Here is a 24,584-nt window from a genome sequence, read left to right on the forward strand (position 1 = left end):
TCTTCGCTATTTGGAGCTGCGGACTTATGTGATGACAGATTCGCGGGTAATCCAACTCCGGTTTGTGGATTCATTCGTAGTCGGTTCCTTGGCCGGATCGAATTGCCTTTTCATGTCCCGGCGGAGGAGCCGGTCGCCTGAACTCTTTCTCACCCTTTCCTTCTATCCGCCTAGAAGACGGCTGAGATAGTATGCGCGGAGGACCGTCGGCTTGACAAAATGTCTTTATGATGTAATCACGGGTTGAGTCACTTGCTTAAGGTCTCCGCAGCCACGAAATGTCTTAAATTGATATTCCATTCCACAGTGACGATGGCTGACGCAAATCCAGACGCGGAGTTGGGATCAGCTTTGGAAACTCTAGTTTTAGAAGAAAAATCGCCCCAACAGGCGGCCGGGAAACCCCGAAAGAAACGCCCCCCGAAGAAAGATTTGACCCCTAAACAACAAGTGCCGAAAAGCCCCACCCGACCACGACCTGGAGCTCAACAACCGTGAATATAGTTTTATTCTTTCCATCACAATGATCATTGCCCGCTCGATCTCGATACAGGGATTACAAACACATCGGGGAATGGATTGTAACTTAGACCGATCAGACGTACCAATTTCACGATTTGCGCGGTACCTCCGTAGGCTACGCGTGGCAGCGAGCGATGCGGGACTTTCCTTGTCGGATCCGGGAAATCTCCACCCGAAACGCAAAACGAACTCGGCAAGGAACAAGTCGAGCGGGAATTGTGGTCAGCACAATCAGCCCGGATCCGGCGTACACAGAAGGAAGAGCGATACTTGCGGAAACAGGTAGAGAAGTCTTGAATATGTTTTCCTCCCCATGGACCTCCGCTCGCCCAATCTACGGAACCCGGACGGACCGCATTCACTGAGCCCCACCATTGTCCTTACAGAGACTCCATGCGCTCCCCACTGCCACCTCATCTCAAGTACCAGCATCAGGTGCACAAATGTTCATGGTCGGATGCGGGAAGTGTGAGCAGTCGCTCGTCCACGGACCTCTTGTCCTCACCTGGACCGTCGAGGGCTGTTCAAGGTATCGATGAATGATTCGGACCTCCTACGGAATCGGACACCCTCATGAAAAGCTCCGAGACATCCCCGATAGAAACGCTCGCCCTCTAACGTATGCCGCCCCTCAGCTCAACCTCATTCATTCTCCTACTCTGTGCCAACGACACCGAATCAGAGGAGCCGCCGGGGCCAGGGCAACGATTTCCACCCGTTCGACGCTTTCCTCCCGCTCTGTGAAATCCAAGCTGGATTGAAAAAAGGGGAGTTCTTCGAGGTGAGTACGGCTGGATACGCATAATACTCAGTCCCGCTTTCATTTCCGTAGCTCGATCAAAGGGAACCTCGCGATGATCTCGTTCCCGCTCAATAGCTCATCCGTTCTAGGGAACTCTACGCGTGAACCCACGGTGTTTCGAGGACTCTTTCATATCAGCACCGGTAATCACTGGTAACATTACTCTCAGAATATTCTTCTAAGCACTCGAATTGAGCAGCATGGAAACGCACAGAGGATCAATGATCCTTTCTGCCCGCCTGCCTGCCTGGCTACCGAAAGTTCGTGTATGTAGCTGCGAATATCCTACCCCTTGTACAAACTCGTTGCGCCGGTTTGTCGCAGCATCATTTGACGGAGTGAGACATCGATGATCGCGTCTCACTCGGTCCGTTCTTCGAAAGCTTGTTCCCTGTCTCTTCGTTTTCTGAGCTCTGGAGGAAGCGGTTTCGGCCGAGAGCCATGAGTGTCTGAGAAGCTTTTGACGTTCCTCGATCTTCGACAGGAGCCCGGGCCTCACTGGGATATACATATAGAAGGCCGACTTAGCAGAAACCGTGCGCTTAACGGTGATAAAGTCGCGGTTGCCCTGTTGCCCAAGGAAGAGTGGAAGGTAGGCAGGTTCAAGGCTCCATTGTGATCACGAGCTATTGCGATCGACCTTCGTAAATTACGCGAGGACTGCTTCCGCTCTGCGAAATCAAATCCGAATCTCGTCGACAGGTCCATTGGGACGTCATCTCCTCCTGGGAGAAGAAGAACGGTCTCTCCCTCCTGGAAAGTCTGCAGAGGGATGCGAATGCTGGCTCAAAATGTGAAAGTGAGTCCTGTCGAGTCCTTCAGATCTCGACCTAAATTCATCATGCAACGGCTAGCCTCTGATCCAACACTGTCTTATCTGTTACAGACGACTCGAAAGGGCCGATCCCAGCAGCTTTGGAAGTAATCAAAGAAGAGATCCCAACGGAAACATCCTCAGGTGAGACAGCAATCCGCCCAACGTCACTTTGGCGTTCGATCAGCGTGGAATGCCTCGAAGTCGAGGAGATTCAGGATTTCCATTCACAGACGAAGGAGACTCCTCGAGTGAAAGGTTGATGGGCGATACTGGTGATTGCGGCCCGAGCGACGAGCAGAAGCCGTTCTCGGAGAATTTTCCCGAAACCTGCGAACGCGTATGGGATGAGCACAGAAGGCAGGCTGAGGCGACGAAGGGCGAGGATGCATTGCAAGAGCCCAGGCTCGACAATGAAGCCAAGTCAGACTCGTCGGTAGATTGGGGCAAATTCACGTCGTCGGAAGACGTTATAGTTTTCAGGGGTAAGTTGCACCCCGGATCTCGCTCCATGAATTCTCGGGGAGGAGCATGTTTTCTGATCGTTTTCGACTCCAAATACGCAGGTATTAAGAAATTGGAACGCATGCGAGAGGTTGTCAGACAGTGTGAGTCAGACCGTCTCCGAGATGACTTCACGTTTGCTGGGGACTACGAGTGAGTATTCCTAGCCGGTCCGAGCTTCGTATCGGCTGTGTTCACACGAGAAGTGCCTAAATATTGTGTATCCCAAGGTACGTGGACTTGCACGACACCGAGGACGACGGTCCGGAGTTGCAATTCACGGCTCGGGAACTCGAGTCGAGCCTCCCGGGTGAGCTGCCTCTCGCATCAGCTTATTCATCAGGGTTTCGATTCGGCGAATCGGTGATGTCTCATGAATGCGAATCGATTCCAGGCTTCTCGGGCGGAGCCCTACTCTCTGACGAGCTGGACGAACCGACCACCGAGGAATCGACAGGCCATGACGACTACGACAGCGATGAAAGTCACGGAGATCTCGCCGAAAGTCTTCACTTTGCCTCGAATCAGGTGCAGGAGCGAACCGAAGTTCCAACTCGCAAGGAGGTTCCTTCGAAAATACCCGATGCAAGCACGACATCTTCAGACGAGTGCCATATTCGATTGAAGGACGCAAAAGACGCGGCGGCAACGCCACCGTCCGAGAATCGTGCGAAGAAGAGGGATACCGACAGCAAGTCGAAGGCCGTGGAGCAAAAAACGTGGAAGCAGACTCGTCAGAAGAAAAAGCGGCCCATCGAGGAAAAACCTTCGCAAGAGAAGCAATGGTCGACCGAGATCGCCTCCGAAGAAACTTCCGAACACAAAGAAGAAACTCAAGACGACGAACCCAAGACCAATACGAAGAGACGGAAGAATAGGAAGAAGAAACCTGGGCTCGTCCAAAGGTTCAACATCACGCCGGAAGATCTCGGTTTTCGATCTATTATCACTGAAAAAGAAAATCGGCCTGACCCCGACGAAGACTACAGAGGTTTCACCGAGGTCACTACCGACAATGCGGCATCGCTAGGTGTTCTCGGCGCGATGGTCGGCCCGTCCAAGAAGTCGAGGCAAACTCATCAACAGCAAGCTCAGCCTCGAAGACCACGGAAAGATCTCAAGGATCCCCAGAGGTCTCCCAGATCGCACAAGGAGAAGCCCCGGGGCAGCCCTCGGCACAGAAGGTCTGAACCTCCCAATGAAGCTACGAAGCTAGATCAACAGGATCTCCGTCCATACCACATCGACGATGTTCTGGCGCATCCCGAGTGGCCCCAATTCGTCCAGCGCAAAGCTAGAGTAGTAGCGGTTCTCGAGGCATCAGCCCCGAGGGTTGTCTGCGGAACTTTGAAGACGTTCAACGAAAATAATGTCAAATCACTGCTCTTCTCCCCTACGGACCCTCGCTTTCCTCGGATGTGCATTCCCGCTGCCGAATGTCCCAAAGATTTGATCAAGGTACTTGTCGGTTCCGATATTTGAATGAAGATCTAAGCGAAGGGTACTCCGGGGAGCCCACACCGAGTGACGGTCTCGGAAGCCCAGGAGTCTATATTCTCTCTCATGCGGGCTCATCTACTCTTCCAGCGGCCCAAACATTTTGAGGACACTTTGTTCTGCGCTCAACTGGAAGATTGGGACGCACAAGAAGTTCTTCCCAAGGGTAAACTGTTGAAAATCGTGGGCAAAAAAGGAGAAATCGAAGCCGAAACCACGGCCATCCTCAGTAATAATGGCATCGACGACGACTGCATCGACGATGATGTGAGCTCAATCTACATACACGGAAGGCGTCGATCAAAGAATTGGGTTTTCAGTTTCCGATGACGCTCTTGTCCCCTACAGGTATTGAGAAACATGGATGTTTCTCCGAATTGGAAAATACCCGCTGAGGAACTCGAGAGCCGGAAGGATTATCGAAAAGAACTGGTGTTCACGATCGATCCAATGTCAGCTCGGGACTTGGATGACGCTCTTTCTGTCAAGAAAATCGCCGACGACTTATACGAGGTCCGTAGATATCGGATCGCGACGCGCTGGCGTTTTGCTAAAGCGTCTTTCGATAAACTTCCGATAAACTTCAGGTCGGAATCCACATAGCGGACGTAAGCTATTTCGTCAAACGTAACACTCCTCTGGACTCGAAAGCGCAGTCCAGAGCCACTTCGGTCTATCTCGTTCAGAGGGTAAGCTCTCAATCATGGGAGAGAATCGCTGAGGTCCTCATTCCCCATGAATGAGCGATATCTTGCGATGGGATCTGCTCGATGCTTGATGGTCACTTTTCCCTTCAAGGTAGTTCCGATGCTTCCAAGATTGTTGTGCAATAATCTGTGTTCGCTCCATCCCGGCGCTGACAAGGTATGCTCATCGACTCTAGAAACGCGGATATGGATAATTTGCATGAGCATCTTGCATACATTGGGAACATTACCTCTCAATCGAAATCGGCGCTCGGCAGTTTTGTCTGGGGACTTGACTATATTCACCCCAAAAGCAAACATCGGGGAAATCATGATTCATTAATTCCCACAGCTGACATTCTCAGTGGTCTTCAAAATGAACTCTCAGGGCGAGGTGTTCGAGGAATGGTTCGGCAGGACAATAATAAATAGCTGCTGTAAAATGTCTTATGAACTCGCACAAGATATCATTGGTGAGGATTCCTGCTTATCGCTCACATTGTCCATGCCCTCCTTGCGAGACGTTCGTCGGATAGGAGAGTGGAACATTTTCATGCTCCTCAAAGAATCAATATGATCCATAGATGACCCTAAACGTACCTGGACCCCGGAGGAATTGCCTCCTATTTTCAATGGCCATTCAATTGGTCGGATCTCGGAAGCTCTAGTCGTTTTGCAAGATATGGCCACACATATGAGGAAACGACGTTTCGATGAAGGTGCACTCCGCATCGATCAGCTAAAACTGTGTTTCCAATTGGCCGGGAACGGTGTGCCGCAAGTAAGTGAGGCTTTATCCCGGTGTAAGTGAATTCGATCTGATCAGTATTCCCTCATCCATCGATGACACTGTCCGAGAGGCATGCAGAATTTGAGGTCTCCGTTCTCACGCAGGGATTTTCCGTGTACCAACACACCGCGAGTCATCGCTTAATCGAAGAATTCATGCTACTGGTGAGTAGTGAGCTGCATGTCATGTTCTGATGGATCAACCCGCGGAAACAAAAATCGAGTTGTTGTCACTGCTGCTTTCAGGCAAACATGGCGGTGGCTCGCAAGATCCGGCGGGAGTTCCCTGCTTTGGCATTCTTGCGCAGACATTCACATCCCGACGAAAGGCGCATAAATATCATAGCTAAGTAAGTAGTGCTGCAGTCGAACCCGCTTATGAGGGATCCCTCCGGGTAGCCGGGAAACGACTCTCATGTCCGGGTTTCTCTAATATCCGAGGTCTTCAACACCGTAGCCTATGAGATCGGGAATCGGGAAAATGTCTCTTAGATCCGAGTCTCTTATAAGCGGGTCTAAATGCATAAGAGTTCTTGTTCCTCAACGATGTTCACGGTCTTCTGAAAAGGAATGAAACATTTTCGAGGCCAATTGCAGAGAATTTGAAGCCTTGGGAATCAGAATAGACGGCTTCGATGCCAAAAGTATGCAAAGTGGTCTCGACACTCTCAAGAATCAAATGTTCAAGCTGGAGGTTCGTGCATTGCAACTCATATATACAAAAACCCGTGAGTACGAATCCGCGAGTGCAGAATTAAGACGCTCCTTGGGCTCTTATCCGATTGTAGGTTGCGGAAAACATCGCAGAATCGCTTCGAGTTTCTGAATGCGAAGCTCGGGAACTTCTTCTGCGTGCGTTTGCTGTGATTCTTTCGAAACCGTTCAGCCCCGCTCAATACGTTGTTGCGCAAGGACAAACCCCTGAAGATTTGAGGTGAGGAAAAACCACACTCAACCTATACGTCGAGGATGGTCCTCGACGGCACGAAAAAATCGAGTGAAAGAAGACTCATGAGAATCTGTCCACAGACATTTTGCGTTGGCGGTGCCGTTGTATACGCACTTCACCTCACCGATTCGACGGTATGCAGATCTCGTTGTTCACCGTCTTCTAGCTCAATCATTGGGCTACGAAGTTCGAGAGAGCGATGAACGCGTAAGTTGTCCGCATATGCTCAGATTGCCTCCTGTCCAGAGAGAAGAAACTCGGTCTCCTACAGAAACTCTGTCGTTCAACCACCAGGCGAGTGAGCTGAGAAAAATAGCATCTCGATGCAACGAGAGAAAACGAGCTGCCAAATGCGCGGAAGTTGCTAGCATAGAGCTATTCGTGTGGAATTTCGTGAGGTGAGTCCAGCTCGTGCCAGGCATCTACCGATATCGCGCTCGAGCTCCGTCTCGATCTGAATTCGAGCTTCCTCTCCAGATCCCTGACTGAAAGTCGGTTGAGCGACGATTTCATTGTAGTCGGCGTACTCGACCGCTCGGTTGATGTGGTTTCCCTGAGAACCGGCATTGTGCAACGAGCCTACAAGGATGTGAGTATCGGATAGGAGTTCATACACGGACCCTCCTCATTCGCGAATATTCATCGTTGAGAGAGCACTCGATATCGGCAACGTACGGATTCTTCGCTTCCTTTAGAAACAGCGTTGCGTTTCTTCGGTTTTCGAAGAAGACAGCCTCACCTTCCGCTGGAAAGGAGTGGAGGGCGGTCTCGTTGACCTGCGACTGAAAATGGCTAGTGCCGTGAAAGGATCTCTGGAGGCCCGGAAAGAGGTTGGAATCGCTTACACCCAAGCCTATCAACTCATATATGAGCCTTCATCATGAGAAGCCCGAGTGACCCCGCATTTTTTCCAGACTTGTCAATATATTGTGAGACTTGAACCACCTGTTGGTGCTATCCTCGAGTGAGTTGATCGTCATCTCTCTTGGAACCAAAGTCAGCTTGATGATGTTAGTGAGGGGAATAATCATCTTCAATATCGCACCTCGTGAATCTTCCAGGTCTGAGGCTTCAGCTCAACACTCTGAGATGTAGAATTCAGACTGAACTCAGATTGAATTTGAAGTACTTGAATGTGATACACACTTGCTCGACGGATTCCATCCGAATAGCCGAATGAGAATCGAATAAAGATTATCGCAGGAATTGCTGAGGGGAGTTATCGCCTTTGGTCTAAATCGTGCGAGAGCTCGTCGCCATGGGAGACGACACTTACTGGGTGGTTGAACACGGAAGATGGGGATTAGCTAATGAAGACCCAATACTTCGTCACTCAGTCGATTCTTCATAGTAGGCCTAAAACGGAGACTGAGGTAACAGCCTCGCGCGGAAGGAGGGATGCGTCCGGATTCTATACCGAGGCAGGAATGAATACAGCAGACTCCATTGGATTTCATAAATGTATTCTTTATTTGTGTGCTTCGCTTGAGTTGTTTCGGCGGGAGTTTTCCAGCCCCAAGATCAAGTGGAGAACCTTGTTACCCGGAAATCGACTTGAAAATTGCGATCACGATCTTCCCAACTATAAGTGTAAGATTCATCGTCGTTTCCTTACTCGTTTTGTTAGCTTCTCTTCTCGAGTCACTCCAAAACTTCACGTTGATCAAACGAAACTGAACGTATCGTATGCTTCCTCACCTAACTGGTACACTTCCTTCGATCTAGTGTCACTCGACGTGGCTATGCATGATGCGAATTTCGGTGTTTGGTGTATGGTTGCCATGCTCCCAACAGCGAGCTGTCTGATGCAGGTTCTCTCATCATCACACTCATCCCCCGCGAGCGTCGTTTTACTGACCTACCTAAGAACTGGAATTTTCGGTTGGGGTTATTTTCTTTGGGACTCGCAACCCCGAACCCGGCTCAGTTTCAAGATATTGGATGTCATAGAGGCTCCTGTCAAGCTCAGTTTCGCCGAGTAATCGAGCTCGAGTCCCAGCGGGTTCACGCTAGCGTTGTTTCCTTGCGGCCATACCGCTCAGATCTTCCGATTTGAGCCGATCCTCGCCCTTGCCGCGAAATTGTTGAGGTAAAGCGTGGGGATCAAAGTGTGGTAGAGTCACCTCTGCGTTTCCTCAAAATATCTCCTTCTGTTTCTGTGTTGCTACTTCGAGTGAACGTCTTTTGCTCTGTCAGTCGTCTTCATTCAATGCACGCTCGCGGATTGGAGCAGCTGAAAGCTCAAAAATCAAGAAGAGGGGAGGCCTTGACCGAATCCGCCACGGGCTGAAGCAGGCGGGAAGTCTTCATGTAAATCATCATGCACCATTCCATAATCAGCGTCGTGGCGATCGACGCTGCCTTCGTGATCACTGATCAGTCATCATGGACCACCAGCTCAGCCGGTCTCGTTCCTAGATTTTTAATAATCTCTCGAGATTCTCTCTGAACAACGTTCATCAAGCTATTCGCTCTCCTCTCGTATTCCGACTCTTCGCACCAGAGAAATCACTAATTGTACAAATCAGAGAGTTTATCGGGAAAGCAGGAACAGAAATCCGAGGGCCTTGGCTCGAAATCTCGGAAGCGGTGGCAGAAGCGGCATTCCGATAAATTTATCGATGGAAGTTAGAACTTATTTACAAAACAAGTCGGAATCACACCAAGCTTCGCTGCCCGCGGTTTCGAGTAAGAGCGCTGGAATCTCAGGGAGCGCTCCCAATCGACAGAGGTCTCATTTCAGAGTAAAACTTGAGCGACGAATTTCCTCCATTTTATGTGATGTCTCGAACCTCTCGAGTATCGGTCAGCCCTCTCTCGGCTCTTCACTTACAGGATAGAGTAAGTCGTCGCCCGAGGAGAAAGTCGTCTCAGGAGGGAGGGAAATATCAGATTATATGCGGCAAGGAATATGAGTTCGCGTGGATCGCATCGACATCAACTTCATAGGGGGAGTATTCTTCGCTAGCTGAAGCGGCGAGCGACAATCCGTAAACCTCGGGACCCGCACTTAAACGTTCCCCGCTCGAGTTCACCTCCAGAGGAGTAATTCCGCAGAGAAGTCCGGGGTCGACTCCCTGATGAATCATGAATTCTGGTTACGAAGAATAGAATATCCTGTCTGCTGTGTTTCGTGGCTCTGCTCCTCCGAAACGTTCAATACTCCTGTTCTGTGTAAAGTGTGTGCATTCTTGTGCGAAAGTTGGAAATGCTCGAGAGGTAGATCGAGAGTAGAGATGGATAAGACTTTTTCGATTAATTGCACCGCGTAACACTTGACAGAGAGCCGTCGCAGTACGTCTCGAGTCGGTCGCCTCCCATGTTCCTATGCATTTATCGTGTCTGCCCGTGTTCGAAGATCAACAAACCGTGAGCATGCACCCGTCGATGAGTAGATGTTGGATGATGTATGGTGTATAAGTCTGTGATGTACCAAACTGTGTGGCAATTTCTCCAATGAGTTTGTGTATGCGTGCGTAATCGCATGTCCGAGAACGGCCGACGTCACGATCCGTCCAGCTCGCGCCCGCCCAATGAGCCAAATGAGTCCACAGTGAACATCCCGTGAAGTCCGTACGAACGTCCCATATAATCATCGCTATAATGGCAATCGTAGCAGACAACCATTACAAACCACCATGACAAACATTATTCCGATCATCTAGAATCTAAAACTATTTAAGCGCCGGTTTCTCCAAAACGATGTTTTCACTTTCCCATTTGTTGCCGACGCTCTCAGAGAGAATACCGCTCGTTCCGATCATACAAATCATCGTGACAGATCCATACAGCTACACAACTGGATCGGCCGACGGACAGATAGAAAGACCTCTGAACAGATATCGTACATCGACCAGAGACAGAGCAAGCGGATTTCCTAAGAGCGTGGTCTCGGGTTATTCTCTCTGATTCCACCTCATGAACAGGATCTGTCTATCCTGCCTTTCCAGTCGTCTTTCATGCCTTCACGATCTTCCCACCTGGATTCGACATCTTACATCGATAACTAGTATGGTAGGTTTGATCAATCAGAACACAGCGCTGCTGAGTAGAACCTCCGTGCGAAGTGGGAAGTTCTATTGGGCTTTGGGAATATGGCCGCTTGGTCGTTTATTCGACCAAGTTGATGAGTTTTGGGTGACATTGTACACCATGTCGAGAGTCCGACTCGATCAGTAGCCAGTCAGTCTCAAGAATGTAGCTTATAATTAGTCATACAGTAGGCACCGAGTGCTAAGTACTTGAAGTCATCGAATCCACCGAACTTATTTAGCAGTTCTACTGACGCTCAGTATTCGTATGTTTCTCAATTCGCTCTCATCCATCAATGGTAGATACATGAACACCTTCAGCTCCATACATTCGGTGAATAGTCATCATTTTTCCGTGCTTACGTGCTCCGCCTGAGAGAAGCCAGCCACAGTTGACTGCATGGCATGGCACACTTGTTCGACTATTCTTAGCTTGCTAGTTGGATTTCATTTCACACGTTTGTCCTCTCTTCCCGCGAAATGCTCCCGGAAATTCGACTCGCATTCGATAAATGCTCCCATGTGACGCCGATCAACATGTGTCATGACCCTCGAGTGTTTTCTTCGCACGGCTATCTAATGGCACGGGCTATATAGTGATCTAATATCATCCCGTAAAGCACTTCCGTAAGTTCACCGCAATTGACGTCGCCGTTCGTCTGTCGGTTCGACGGTCTGCGCGGCACCAGAGCGGCATGAGCTCACTCCGGAAAAGGCATCGTGATCATTCCCGCACCACCCAGTCTGTTCGGGGGTAGCCCTGGATGCTTCTCCCTGTCAGGTCTACTGGGTGGCTATCTTCGCCTGCCCCCTAGATGCTTCCGTATCGTATTCCAGTCTCATCGAATTTCCGAAATTTCCATACTCCGATGTTCCCTTCCGTGTTCGATCGATCGCTGGAGGGATCCATGAATTCGACTGACCAATCTTCAAATCGTGAAATCACAATGGCGATCACGTACGCGGGCGTTCCATGGAGAGCTTGGCGCACTTCGTAGTAATCAAATGATTCGTGAAAGAGTCGGCCAACCGATCGCTTGGTTCTCCGGCTGGAAGACCTCGCTGCCAGTCGCGCAGTCACAGCCGTCAGGTTCGTTGCCTATCCGCCTCTCATGTAGTATGTAAGTTTGTAGACACTCCCCAGAGAGACGAAGCTCAGGGAAGGCGTTCAGGAACTCCAGAGGCCCCAGAATGAGCCGAACGCAATCATGTGGGTACTCCACGGGACCGGTTACGGCGTATACACACTAGGAGAACTTCCAAATGACGCCCTCCGGTCGCAGCTCCAATTGAGCGGTCACGCGGACTTCCTGCCCCCGTGCTCGATTATTTTCAACTCTCTATTTGCCTGCTGATCGCGTTGTCAGCTGTAGCTTCACGGGTCAGCAACAAAGCGTCAAGGATACGCGTCTCTCAAAGACCATGCAACACGGTCGGAGAATAGTCAAAAGAAAGAGCAGATTCGAGCCGAAGACGGAGTTTTCGTTTTCCTCAGCCGGAGTCGCCTCCACCCTATGATCCGAACTCTGTTGATGGTCAGGCAGTCGGTCGGTTCTCGGGCTAAGAATACTTTCGCGGACGAATTCGAATGGGGAAAAGCTGTCTCGAATTGCTATTATCACGCTGTCTACGGCTCCGGAGGGAAGGGGGGGGGCACGACTGGGAAAACTCCGATGCATCATGACGAAGCGGTTTCAATCAGCATCACTAAAAGTAAATGAAACACTCAAGGAGAATAATTGAAACCCGAGCAGCCTTTCCGGGGAGACGAATTCGTCGACCAACTCTTGATGGCGGCACCTTCAATTCTTGGACGGGAAGGATCCGTGAGAAAGACAGAGGTCTCTCGAGTAGAACCGGACGCGTTGAGTTGATCATCGACCGATCGCTCCGACGGTCCGAACAATGGGAATACCGAGGCAAAAATGAAAAGAACGGAATCTGAGGGAATCTGAGGATGCGATCCTCTCGGCTATTTTTTAATTATCTCTCTAAAATCTGTGCAAAAACCCAACACCTATGAGCTGGAATCATTTTCTCACTCCGCTCGTCCCGGTCCTCCCGAGGTTGACCTCGTTCACGTCTCAACGGTCTGTATCTTCCTTCAATCCATTCATGAAATCGTTCATCCCGTCGTCCGGGACCTCTCGGTAGCCTCCTCTACGGGAACGAATTCGAAAATTCCCCATCGGCGCTCTCTGCCATATCTCAGAGGAACAGATCTCTCTCTCTGATTTCAGGTCGATGTACTCTCAATTGTTCTTCACGTTGGACGACTTTCATTGACTGGCTTGAATCGGTCCCCGATTGAACACTCACAAAACTGGCGATAGGTTGCGACTGATTCAACCGCGACAAATCGCTCATCCAAAGAATTCAAAGACAAGAAAAAACTCGATCTTGATCTGCTGTCAGCCACGTACACATTCGATCACCATGCTCTCCACCATGCTTCCTAAAAGCGGGCCGTAAACCTCAATATCCATAAATTAGAAGAGCTATTGCTATGATGCCCTCGTAGAGAAAAAAATGTAAAAAGCAAAGCATAGGAGACAACGTGGTGTGGGTTTCGGGAACACAGAAGCCTCGGCTCGCGGGTTTTCAACGGAGGGTCGCTTTTCGTCGTCGAACGAGAGGAGCGCGGTCTCGTTCCGGCTAGCTTGGAAACGAAGGGCAAGCCCGGCTTAGGTCGCTGGATCTTTGTACCGAAAGTCTCCGGACATCGATCCAGAGCGACGAGCTGACTTATCGATAGCGGGCAAAAAGATGGTCGAGAGGTCAGAAATCCATGACAGCCCGATCGCTATCACTCGACCTATTCGATTCGACATTCAATCGGCTCGGCCCTTGTGACTGCGACAATTACCTTCGCCAGTCTTCGAATCCTTGTTACAAAAGGAGCAAGGATCGATGATTGGCTCGGGTCGAAATTCTGTCACGTTTCTCATGTTTGCCCTCCTTCGAACTCGATCGTCAAACCACCGGGCCGCCTGTCAGCCCGCCCCGTTGCCTGCTTGCCTGGCTCCATGTTTGACAAATAAAACGCTCGCTTAAGAAGTCTCTTACAGCATTTGGCTGCATGGCGTTCGACTCGATTGCAGCTGGCCATTATCACAAAATGTAACCTAGAATTAACGCGCCCTTAAGCTCCGATTGAATCGAGCTCTTTTCCCCTCCACGCTTGCCCGAGGCGAATCTTCTTCTCCATCTTCTGATGTGATGAGTTGGTGTTGCCATTGTCACGATTGGCTGATTCTGTTGTTTCTGTTGGTGAGTGTTTATGGTTTCTCACAGTTCATGTCCTTCATATTGTTTCGTGAATCCCTCCACCAGGGAGGACAACGAGGTATCGAGGAACCTTCAACACACGATTCGCTAGCTGACGGTCATTCGTTAAGGTACGCCTCCTTCCGATTCATTCGAAAATCTCCGACTGGTACAACATTCCAAGGGTTCTCCTCTCTTGTTTTAAGGTAGCTTACTTGATCAATCGGTCGGCATCGTTTGATAAGTTGATGATAGCCGCCCTCGATTGGGCAAGCTTGATTCGGATCCGTTCCTTTCGTTGATGAGGAGTCGTTCGGGGTGTTGGGTGGGTGGTGAGGTTGAGGGAGAGATCGGGAGCGAATCGTTCCCAGTCGATTTCGTCAATGCGGCCGGGCCAATAAGCTCCCTCCAATTGCTCTATGCTGTTTTCATTGTTGATATTCGTCCCTGGAGCTTCTCTACCAGTAGTGGCAGTATTTTCGGAAACGGAGGAGTCTTGTGGGTATTTCTTCACTAGTTTCTAATGCAGTACGGGCAAAATGTTCTGCTGCGATCTTTTTGCTTCTTCCTCGGCGACGTGTTGCTGGATGAGGTAATGAGCGGTAGCTACAGCGTTTGGGCAACCCGTAATGGACACAATGCGGTTTCGAGTACCCGGTGCGAAGATACCCTTTTTCGAGATCTGAATGGAAGCGCCGGAAAAACGCTGGATTTCAACGAGGTGCTTCCCGCCGGGACCGAGGATAGCCCCGACAATGTTCTCACCGACTTCGACATCTTTCTGAATGGCCTCGACGTTTTTCGAGCCGAGCTCCCCGCCCGGGGCAGGAGAGTTCCTCAGAGGTCCTCCGAGAGGGGTCGTGGCGCCTGTGGCACCTCCGGCGGTGCCCAGCCCGAAAGAATTGTTGTTGATGATTTGTTGCTGTTGCTGCTGGTGTTGTTGCTGCTGCTGTTGCTGCTGTTGTTGTTGATGCTGTTGTTGCTGTGCGTGCGACGCCTGCTGCTGAGATGCAGAGGTTGAGGTTGAACCGGGAGGTGGGGTCGTCATGGGAGAAGATGCAACCCTACGAAAAGGATCGAAAACCACACTAGCAGCACCTTCTAACGCGCGGCCCGGTGCAGGAGAAGTGAATCCCGATAGGCTGCCAACAGGACCAAACACGGACATAGATTCCGACGAGTAGAGTGAATGCTGGACTGCCGCCATATTAACTGTAGGTCCATTCACCAACTGGCCCGACATGTTTGGCCCCAAAAGACCGTGATTGGCTAGCACGGCAAATGCTCCGAGGATCTCCGAAGTGGCTTGTTCCTGGAATCCGTTCTGTCGAAGTAACATCTTGAGACTTTCAACGTTCTGACAGCCCAGCACGCTTTGGGGGACACTGACGTTTTGCAAGCCGCTCGCCACGGCAGCATAGTGCTGCTGCATCTGAGTGGTAGGACTTAACGAAGATCCTCCCGAACCGTTTGAATTGTAACCGGTGTTGTTGACACCGCCTGGAGGACTGTGTTGCAAATTCGTAGGGTTAGCGTACGGGGAACCAGTAGGATTGAAATTGGCTACTGGACCCTGGGCGTCGGCGTACGATACGTTGAGGCAGGAACCACTTTGTGGGTCTTCGACGATTTTAGCCAACACGAGATCAACAGCTTTTCTGGTGGGTTCCAATTCTCCTATTATCGTAATCGAGCGTTCGGCTAGAGCATGGTCACGACTTTTCTGTGACAATTGGATATAAACATTACTATCTTCTTTTATCTGTTTGATGTAGCTGCCTCCTTTGCCAATGATCATACCGGCTGTTGAGTTTGGTACGAGTATTTTCACTTGTTTCTCACGTTCGGCGGGCTGCTTGTGATCGAAATCGACGCCAGTCCTGGAGTTCGGATCGGGCTTCTCTTTGATTTTGTCCATGATGAAGTTATGAATTTTCACAATGCCCTCGACCGTGCCGGTGATGAGGCACACTCGTTCGGTTGTACCGGGATAAAAGTCGTTCGATTTCGACATTTTGACACGAGCACCGCAGTCTTTCTGCACCTGGGCTATGGTCTCACCCCCTTTGCCAATGATCGCGCCGGCGGCTACTGCAGGAACCAGAATTTTAAAGTGGTAAGTGGGTGCGGTCAGACCAGGACTGCCGCCAGCACTGGCCGCGGTCGAGGCCACATTTCGATCGACGGCCATTTCGTCCGATTGACGGCTCGGGGACGAGGAAGTCTCCGTTCGCATCCTCTTGGCGAGTCTCTCGTCGTCGGCGGCGGCAACGTCGTCGTTGTTGTCGTCGTCGTCGCTACTGCTGGTGGAGGTGCCGCTGCCAAAGCTTGCCACCCCTGAGCCGTCACTCAACCCCACAGGCTCACTGGTCTCACAGCCGCGCCGCTCCCCGCAATCTTCCGAACTCGTGCACTCTTCCACTTTTCCTCGCTGCCAGGTCCTTATATTCTCAAATTGATAAAAAGCTTCACGCCATGCGGCGTTCACCACACATATGGAATGCGCACTCGCTGCTCGCCGGCTGCCACAAGTCGAGCACGAGCTCTGTGCTTACGAACAACAATTTTCAAGATCCTCTAGCCAATTAATGAAATCACTCTCATCGATTGATGATCGATTGTTGACTGATGGATTGCTCGACGCAGATGCTTGGAAACAGCTTATTCAATGAAGGAGCTCGCCCGGACGCCTTATATTCTTCTTCCTGTCCGAATCTTTCTTCGTTCTCGATGCTTGCCTGCTCGCTGTTCTGTCTGCTGCCTGCCTGCTGCTGCGGCTGACGACTCCTTTTCACTCGGCTAGGGCGTTGCACTCCTGGGCTTAGCTGCTGCAGCTGCAGCTTGCGAGCCTCCTCGAGGGGACCTCAAGTCGCTCAGAGCGTTTTCAGCGACAGCCTTCCGCATACAGCATGATAACTTATGCTTGTTCTGCCTTGCACTCACTGCTGGCAGTCACCACACAGACAGATGAATTCGTGTGCAGACGGTCGGTCGGACGTGTTCACGCTTTACAGCTAGAAACCGACTTGACAGAGGCCAACCGCTGGTCGCGTTGAGGATCGGAGGACCACGCCGAACCCTATTTCTCCAACTTACGCACAGTGATTGGCTCTCTCCTTGCTGAATGACCGCAAACACACCGCAAGGTGCGGCCAGATCAACACGGCCGTAGGTGGTGTCCACGGGCCCACGAGGCGGCCAGCAGAGATCAGCGATGCGCTGGAGTTGCACTTTTCAAATCCAATCACGGCTCGCTCCTGTTCATAAAATTGATGAAAACACCATTGAACTCTTCGATTCGATCGATACGGGGCATCCGAAGTAATTCAAATAGAAGGAGTTTAGAATTTCAGCCAAAACTCGAAGCGACACCCGGCGCTCTTTCCGCAGCGCCAGCAGCATCTGCCTCCATTGCATCCATCAGCCACGAGGGTTGAGACAGCGTTTCGTGCAGTTTTCTCCGATTCGGAGCCTCAGCTTATTCGGAATACTGCCCGGAATATGTCAAGAGTTCGCGAATCGTTTGACGGCTTCAAGAATTTCCCCGCGATCGTAGACACTGGACCTCAGAGACGGATCCGCGCGACAAGTTCGAACTCGTGGGCATGGCCGAGCATGCCTCTTTCGACTCGCTGCCAGAAGTTTTCAGCTGATCGCCCTGCGGGGCAGCGTAAGATGGCCGGAAACGGCGAGTGGAGCGATGACTCCGTTGCGGGTTTCAAAAGCAAAACGAAATTGGGGGCTGTCTTAGAATCTATTCGCGTTTCCTCTGGATACCCCCCGCCGCTCCTCCGCCATATGAGCGGAGCTTGCGCATTTAGCTCCAGCGAGTCCTCTTTCTCCCTTGTGTCGGGCCGTTGTCGAAGATCTTGCGGTTTGACCTCAGCTGAGCGACTCCTGAGATTTTCGAGGCTCTCGTTTTTCCTCTGGGAGCTTCCCTCCTTTGTGTACAATAACAGGTGGAGATCCGCTGCTCCCAGCCTATCGTGGGTGACATGACCACGTGACATCCTCGTCGGAGACGAAAGAGCTCGACTCGATAGAGGCTCATGTATTTGTGTCGCGTAGCTTATCATACGGAACGAAGGGTTTTTCAGGAGCGAGCTCCGTTCTCAGGAGAGCTACAGTCGCCCATCGAACAGAACCAAGTACCTAGGTTGATACTCTTTCTCACTCACTCAGTCAGTCAGATGCGTTTTCAAAAAGTCCACTCGTGTTGTGTCTGAATGGAGGAATACCGGATGCCACATATATGACTTTATTTGAGGGAAAGGAATCAGTGCTTTTAAGGTCCGAGATCTCGGCGAAGTTGAGAATCACCTCGACGATTCCTGCAATGCTCGTTGTAGTTCTTCCTTTCTTAGTGCGTCCGTATCGGAATCCGGCGTCGACCCGCCCAAAAGGATGACTGAGTCTCTTCGTAACAGGATTACGCCTCTTCTGAGTTCTAGAGAGCCCCTGCGGAGGTCGATCCAAGAAAACAGTATCCTTGTTTACTACTGAATTCGATTGACGCTTTTTTGCCAGGAGGGGCATCCAGCTCATCGCAACGCTTTTCAATCCGCTGGGCGTGTCCACTCACTTGAGCATAAGTTTTGAGCCGCGGCGAACTCCAACGGAAAGGCTCGGTACCGGTTCGAACTCCATGGCGCGTATGGTTTGACAGCCATCCGTCAATTCCAAGAGGAGACAGCTGGAGAAGTCCGGACGAAACTACTCTTAGTATGCCGGATTCCAGCCTCTCTGTCATGAAATGGTCGCTGGTTGATTCTGAGCACTCGAGAGTATGTCATGCAGTGATACCTCAAGTGCATCTTGACCCCGCTCCCTCCCTATCCTTCTCTCTAGAATCGGCCTCCGTAATATAAATTCATTAGCCTCATGGGTCCTGAACATAATTGAGCTTGGACTGTATGGACAAACGTCCCGATGGTTTCGAACTTTTTTCCAGCTGATGATTAGATACAATCAAGTTATCACGTCACTCGACGCCTTCGTACTCTGACAGACAAGCAGACGAATGACCGAACCGACGAACCGTTGGCCACGTATATGGGTTCTTCTCTCCTCAGATGACGCTTCAGCGGAAACCTCATTGTTTGCATTGGTGGTTCCTTCTAGATGTCTCAATTGAGAGTAAAATGAGGAGCCTATATCCTTGATAGATACGATCTGTAGCAATATGTGTCCTTCCAGAATGCCTTTGATGCGAATGGGCTGAAAAAGGTAGATGAAAGTCTTATCACTCTCGGACGGTCATATATTGCCTAAGTTATCGCTGAAAATTCAAGAATTGTTCGACTCGTGCTTTTTGCGCACGCTATGCCATTGGTCCTGCTCTCCAAGGACCCGTAGCGGCACGAGTACATACATAGTAGAGATAACCCTTGATTTGATCATTGCCAACACCGAATCGGTTGGCAGTCTATCGCGACATTCCGCTGAGAGGTGCCGGTCATTCGTGGAAAATATCGAGCGACGACTCACACAAGCCTTTTGAGATACGTACGTAAATTTCGTTCGGAAGCGAGAAAATTCCGATTTGAGCAATGTCTGTGTTCAGCATCTGCGGAATCAGGATAAGAAGTGACAGTAAGTGTCTCATTGCTCCGCTCGTTGCCTGTGCAAGATCGCTCAATCTGTGACGGAGTCCCAAAAACAAATCGCCGTGAACGTAGGTCGAATTTCATGAGCCTTCCCCAATCGACCCCGGCCAACCGATGACCGAAACTCACTAGCTCGTAACACTCGGGACCGGTCAGCATGGGATTCTCCGTGACCAGCTTCGACAACCACTCTCGGGAAACGGGACAATGTTTCATGCGCAAGAACACACCCAAGTCTTGCACGAGACTATCCATCCTCGAGGACCTGTAAATGAGCCGCGACCGTGATTCGACGGACAGGAACGGAGAAGAATTCATGGAGGGAAAAAGTTCCGCTGAGTGAGTAATGACCAGAGAAATGAAAGGGCTCGATCGCATCCTGCATTCCTAGAAGGCTGAAATTGGCTTAGTAGGAGTGTGAGCAGAGTTCGCGACTATCAACCCGATACCCGAGGACTGCAATGTATTTATTCTCCATTCTCCCATGGAATAGGATTTGGCGGCTCTCTCTAGAACCGTACATCCGGTGGCATCAGCGGTCACATTCAAACACACAGAGAAACGGGCGTAGTTTGAGACGAGACGATCCGAGAAGGCAGCAAGACATTGGAGGATCGACTCTGATGGATTGCTCGTCGGATCAGCACTCGCAGTTCAGGCTGACTCAGGAAGCGAGGCGTCGGAACAGTTCTGCAAGACGAGCGAATACGGGAGAGATCGAGAAGCTCGGGGATGGAGAGCCCGGCAACCAAGTACCATGGGGATCAATGGGAGATGAGCGAGCAGGGATCAGCGCTCGAGGGCAGACTCAATGACTCAGATTCCCGGTTCGGAAGCTTTCGGGCATTGAGAAGTCACTCTCGAACTCTCGACTCGGTCGGCAGGCGCGATTTCGGCTGCCCCCCGTTCCAGTCGCATCGTACCCATCAAAACATCAGCAGCAGCAGCTCCACCTACAAACTTGCGCCGCTCAGTTTAGTCGTGATTCGTGATACGTGGGGTTGACGGGTCGCTCGCACGAGAAACTCACTCCGGCCGGAGCTTGAACACCCGAAGCCTCCCACGACGGGCTGTCTTTGCTTCCTTACTTGTTTTTTTATCCTGATTGTGACCCGTTCAGGGGTTATACGGCTCATTCTCCCCCCCTCGGAACATATGGACTCTCATGAGCAAATAATACGAAATCGATAGAGTGAAGTAGACTGTATCGGCGGATCCCCTGCAGATTCGGCTCTTGGAACGGTGGCAGTTCCAAGCTCAAGCCCTCCAGCGGTTACCGTGCATTCCTAATTGACAAGAAATCATGCCGTCGAGTTTGAGGTTTGCTGTCATTTGCTCGAGCAACCAGAATCGGAGCATGGAAACTCATCTTTTCCTAAGGTAGTCCTTGGCTGCCACGGTCGTTAAGAATTCATGTTTTTCGTCAGGATATAAGACGGACCTGAAGGTGATCGGAATCTTTTCTTTTCTAGTAAACGGGGTTTCAAAGTACGATCCTTCGGAACCGGCGACAAGGTATGCGTTTGGGAAAGAAGTCCCCTTCGGAGAAAATGATGATTCTCCTTAATGATATCAGCTGGAAGTCGAATGATACGAAGTCGAAGATCACTCGATTCCCATCACAGGTCAAACTCCCCGGAAACGCTCCTGACAAGCCAAACGTTTATGATTTCGGTACTCCTTACGAGGCGATGTTCCAAGATCTCAAGAAAAAGGACCTCCTCCTGTACACCAACAACGGTATGAAATTGCTCCTCGGGTCGAAGTTCTCGTGACACGCGAACCTGCCTGGAGTCCGCTCCCTGCTCCTGCGCACCAACCAGAGGATGGAAGATCCCTGTGTCGGACTAAAATATCGTTTTTTCATGCAGGCATCATGAGCATGTTGGATCGGAACAAACGAATCAAACTCGCGCCGGAGCGCTTCCAGCAGAACTTCGATATTTTCGATGTAATATTCACTGTGGAGGAGCGCGTTTATGATCAAGTACTGGAAGGTAACGCAGGGAATATCTTCCCGATCTACAGAATAAAGACGCATGTACGCGAACACTTCGTGACTGCTATCAGCTACGGCTCACGTCTGAGAGCTAAGGAGAGATGAGGAAGCTCCCCGAGAACTATCGGTCCGAGCGCTAGCTATCTGGATGATGCCGTGTATCTGTTCTCGAGGAATTGCTCGAGCGCACGGAATGTTCCATTCGATTGTCTGGTTTATGAGTAGGACGATTCCCGTCTATTCGGCAGTCCTTTATTCGCACCTAGCGGCCATCTCCAGTACGATTCGTATCGCTCATCTGAAGGCCTTTCTCCCGAGTTTACGCACCGCGAATCCTAACGACGGTGCAAGAAGCTGTGAGCTTCATGGATAGTTAGGACAAGCGCGGGATGTCGGCGAGATTCTTTCGTCTAGATCTCAATTACTCTTCTCTCCACAGAGTTCTCCAAACGACCGATCCGTTATACATCACCCGTGCACATAGTCAACATCGACGTGATGGATAACCACGAGGAAGCAACTTTGGGCGCTTTCATGTTTTGTGAACTGGCTCAGCTTGTATGGACCGATTCTAGATGTTTTGTGAAATTTCCCGAGCAAGCAATGACGATCCCATAGCTTTTTTTAAATCTGAGACCCTTTGATCCATATTCCAGATGGCGGACTCCGAGGATCTCGATAACGACATCGACGAGTTATTACAAGAATTCGAATCTTCAAAGAATCGACCCATACTCCATACGGTCCAGTTCTACTAGGTCACCCCACTGCGATATCGGTGCGGTAATAAAGTCGAGGAGATGAATTTCAGCTATGAGACGGGCACGGTCCCGCGTTGTATCTGACTCATTGTGAGACGCGAGTCGCTTCTAAAGCTTGAGAGGAAGCTTGATCCTCAGCTGAACTTTAAGGCATGGACGTCTGAATGGATCCGTGCGGAGATGGAAGACTTGCTACGGAAGCAGTAATGATGTAGCTTGCAGATTTCTGGGAACGTTTATTCTACAATATGGCTCCCAAGGAGCCCTCAAAGAATAAATTCACTATCTTTTCGCGACTTGGCCAAAGGTATAACTTTGAGAGGGGGAGGCGGTTTGATCTTGCGTCCACAGTATCCATCTTTTCGATGCCAAAACCCTGTGCGCGGTCTTTTTCCGATCCTCCGGAGACGATTCGGGCTCCCGATAGGGTAGAAAGTTTCGTTCCGATCGGCGTTCGAAACTTGACCGACTACGCCCAAACATTTCTCCGACAGAGACATGTGCAGCTGCAAATGGTGAGAAACACAGCATGAAATTCTTAATTATCTCCAAATTTACGTTTCCAGCCTCTTTCCACCGGGTGAGGATGGAGCTCCGAATATAACGGGGATCTGACGAGTAATGAATGCTTACTTTCGACGGCAGCTGTATTATTACACGGCCTTCAACTTTCCGGAGGATTTGAGCGCTCGCGCCAGCTGCGCGGCACAATTGACCTCCCATCCCTGGGATTTTCTCTACACAGTGTACCTGTGGAAAAGGGGGATATGCAGAACCGCCTACGAGCAAAGACCCCGATATTTAAAGGCTCCGCACTACGCTAAAGATCGTCTCCTCGCACCTGCGTCGCTACGGGCAGAGCTCCGAGCGGATGTGCGTCTCCTTCACGAGGGCGTACGGGGATTCTGCGGGGTAGGCTTCCTTGAGTCTCCGCACTTGAATACGAGTCAATCCAATAGGAATCGTGAAAGCTCATCCTTACAGTACTTACTTAGGGATATGCCTGGTCGTCGAGATGATACTTCCTACCTTAAAAGCGAGTCGAGTGTCTTAGAAGCATTCCACCGAAGTGAAAATATATGTTGAGGGAGGAGAGTTCCAGTGCTGAGTTTCGATACTCGTCACACTTCTGATCTTCGAATTCTGAATTTTCGAATCTTCAAAGTGCCCCTCACTCAGCCCTCATCCTCGATCACATTTCAATGATTTCCGTGATACCGTGGCTCCTCTGTGGATCTCAATTACTCTAATCGCTCACCTCCACTCCCTCGGTCGCTACGATCCAACGCTTCTTCTCGCCGTTGGCCACTAAGGCCACTTTGCACGTCATTATTCCGTCATACTCGATTTTATAAACCTTTTCTTCGAAGACACCGTCTTCAGGACCTTAACAATCATGAGAGAGATAGAGCGAACGGAAGTCAACGGAGGAAAACGATCGCGCAGAGTCAAGAGATCGTATTTTGAGGTACATTCTATGAGAATGTTAGCTCCCGACGACAAGCTCGACTCTACGGTTCTGGATAACAATCATTCGGGTCGTGAGCTCACCATCGCGCATGAAATCCACCCAGTAAGCGTACTTCTGAACGCCTCCTCCAATCGTTCGGACGACAACTCGTTTCGTGACGGGATCTCTCCCGGCGAGTTTCTTGATCCTTAAAGCATCAGTGGTATATTCCTGCCAAACGTGCCGAACTCCATTAGCCGAATGGAAATAAACCGATTTCAAACTGCTTCCAAAATCTCTCACGGAGGCGTCTGAAAGGAGAGACTGAACTCACGTCTGGCTTGATGAGTCGATAACCGTACTTCATGGGTTCGGGTCGGACGATATTCGAGACCAGCGGTCTTGGATAGCCACGGATTCTCCGGGCAGCCCTCATATTCATGGAGCGGTTCTGAAAAATTCGAGGGTGTTTGTAATGAGCTGCTCCCGTCGATCGGAAAATCGTGAAACTTTTTCCTATCATTCAATACATACCTGTTGGCCAGCGAGAATATCCGACCTTATCGCCAGGAGCGATTTTGGGGATAGAGAACACGATCCAGGATTGATTATCCCCCGCGAGAGAGTCAGATTGCGCATGAGAGCGCAGAGAGACGACATGGTGCCTCAGATGCGCGCTCGCGGAACTTGTCCTCGACAGCTAGAGGACCTCGTGGAGCGAATGTGTACCCGTTTTCACCTGCGTTGAGTCCAAATTATTGATCCCGTGTGGGGGATCGGCTCTGATCGAACTACACTGCAACTCCTCCCGCCGAGAGGAGACCGATCTCCTCGCACACCGGGACAGGGAGAACAACAGCATGTTTTGCTCTGTTATGATGATCTCTGCTGGCTGCGAGGGGAAAGG

At 50.6% G+C, this 24,584-nt stretch overlaps 5 protein-coding genes across 5 annotated transcripts; 2 read left to right on the forward strand and 3 right to left on the reverse strand.

Moving 5' to 3' along the window:
- Window positions 1-312: 312 nt before the first annotated feature.
- LOC100897422 (DIS3-like exonuclease 2) lies at window positions 313-7,765 on the forward strand. Its single transcript, XM_029111257.1, is given in 28 exon segments — window positions 313-494; window positions 637-804; window positions 909-1,051; window positions 1,158-1,303; window positions 1,414-1,477; window positions 1,649-1,662; window positions 1,809-1,916; window positions 2,027-2,123; window positions 2,211-2,282; window positions 2,372-2,623; window positions 2,705-2,795; window positions 2,873-2,952; window positions 3,037-4,100; window positions 4,230-4,406; window positions 4,488-4,652; window positions 4,727-4,828; window positions 4,938-5,003; window positions 5,178-5,298; window positions 5,410-5,606; window positions 5,720-5,779; window positions 5,861-5,964; window positions 6,212-6,308; window positions 6,403-6,521; window positions 6,554-6,785; window positions 6,852-6,961; window positions 7,041-7,152; window positions 7,259-7,393; window positions 7,478-7,765. Coding segments are annotated over 28 exon segments (4,332 nt in total). The 3' UTR covers window positions 7,532-7,765.
- A 6,602-nt stretch (window positions 7,766-14,367) lies between these two features.
- Window positions 14,368-18,447, reverse strand: LOC100897571 (RNA-binding protein Nova-2). The gene is made up of 2 exons (XM_029111222.1): window positions 18,438-18,447; window positions 14,368-15,985 (listed from the first exon to the last, which is right to left on the reverse strand). The coding sequence occupies exon 2, from the start codon at window positions 15,873-15,875 to the stop codon at window positions 14,382-14,384; it is 1,494 nt and encodes a 497-aa protein (XP_028967055.1). The 5' UTR covers window positions 15,876-15,985; window positions 18,438-18,447; the 3' UTR covers window positions 14,368-14,381.
- Window positions 18,178-20,180, reverse strand: LOC100897718 (recQ-mediated genome instability protein 1). The gene is made up of 6 exons (XM_029111260.1): window positions 19,989-20,180; window positions 19,597-19,732; window positions 19,371-19,427; window positions 18,900-19,078; window positions 18,444-18,554; window positions 18,178-18,319 (listed from the first exon to the last, which is right to left on the reverse strand). Coding segments are annotated over exons 1-6 (627 nt in total). The 5' UTR covers window positions 19,991-20,180.
- Window positions 20,181-20,441: 261 nt separating this feature from the next.
- Ssu72 (Ssu72 CTD phosphatase) lies at window positions 20,442-22,454 on the forward strand. Its single transcript, XM_003737493.2, has 6 exons — window positions 20,442-20,847; window positions 20,940-20,982; window positions 21,093-21,207; window positions 21,339-21,464; window positions 21,906-22,024; window positions 22,123-22,454. The coding sequence occupies exons 1-6, from the start codon at window positions 20,771-20,773 to the stop codon at window positions 22,222-22,224; spliced, it is 582 nt and encodes a 193-aa protein (XP_003737541.1). The 5' UTR covers window positions 20,442-20,770; the 3' UTR covers window positions 22,225-22,454.
- mRpL2 (mitochondrial ribosomal protein L2) lies at window positions 22,448-24,535 on the reverse strand. The gene is made up of 8 exons (XM_003737492.1): window positions 24,212-24,535; window positions 24,012-24,128; window positions 23,779-23,908; window positions 23,486-23,613; window positions 23,219-23,256; window positions 23,069-23,132; window positions 22,861-22,977; window positions 22,448-22,733 (listed from the first exon to the last, which is right to left on the reverse strand). The coding sequence occupies exons 1-8, from the start codon at window positions 24,335-24,337 to the stop codon at window positions 22,494-22,496; spliced, it is 960 nt and encodes a 319-aa protein (XP_003737540.1). The 5' UTR covers window positions 24,338-24,535; the 3' UTR covers window positions 22,448-22,493.
- Between the last annotated feature and the right edge of the window lie 49 nt (window positions 24,536-24,584).

This window comes from Galendromus occidentalis, unplaced genomic scaffold (assembly GCF_000255335.2).
Source record: "Galendromus occidentalis unplaced genomic scaffold, Mocc_1.1 scf7180000075563, whole genome shotgun sequence".
Lineage (NCBI taxonomy): Eukaryota > Metazoa > Arthropoda > Arachnida > Mesostigmata > Phytoseiidae > Galendromus > Galendromus occidentalis.

Coding starts and splice junctions, on each gene's coding strand:
- mRpL2 (XM_003737492.1), bottom strand. CDS start 24,337: ATGTCGTCTCTCTGCGCTCTCATGCGCAATCTGACTCTCTCGCGGGGG. Junction 24,129..24,211: donor ATATTCTCGCTGGCCAACAG/GTATGTATTGAA, acceptor CGAATTTTTCAG/AACCGCTCCATGAATATGAG. Junction 23,133..23,218: donor ACGACCAGGCATATCCCTAA/GTAAGTACTGTA, acceptor CCTACCCCGCAG/AATCCCCGTACGCCCTCGTG.
- LOC100897718 (XM_029111260.1), bottom strand. Junction 19,428..19,596: donor GTCCCGAGTGTTACGAGCTA/GTGAGTTTCGGT, acceptor CTGATTCCGCAG/ATGCTGAACACAGACATTGC. Junction 19,079..19,370: donor CGCTTCCGAACGAAATTTAC/GTACGTATCTCA, acceptor TACCTTTTTCAG/CCCATTCGCATCAAAGGCAT.
- LOC100897571 (XM_029111222.1), bottom strand. CDS start 15,875: ATGTCGAAATCGAACGACTTTTATCCCGGTACAACCGAACGAGTGTGC.
- Ssu72 (XM_003737493.2), top strand. CDS start 20,771: ATGCCGTCGAGTTTGAGGTTTGCTGTCATTTGCTCGAGCAACCAGAAT. Junction 20,848..20,939: donor GAAACTCATCTTTTCCTAAG/GTAGTCCTTGGC, acceptor TTTCTTTTCTAG/TAAACGGGGTTTCAAAGTAC. Junction 22,025..22,122: donor TTTGTGAACTGGCTCAGCTT/GTATGGACCGAT, acceptor TCCATATTCCAG/ATGGCGGACTCCGAGGATCT.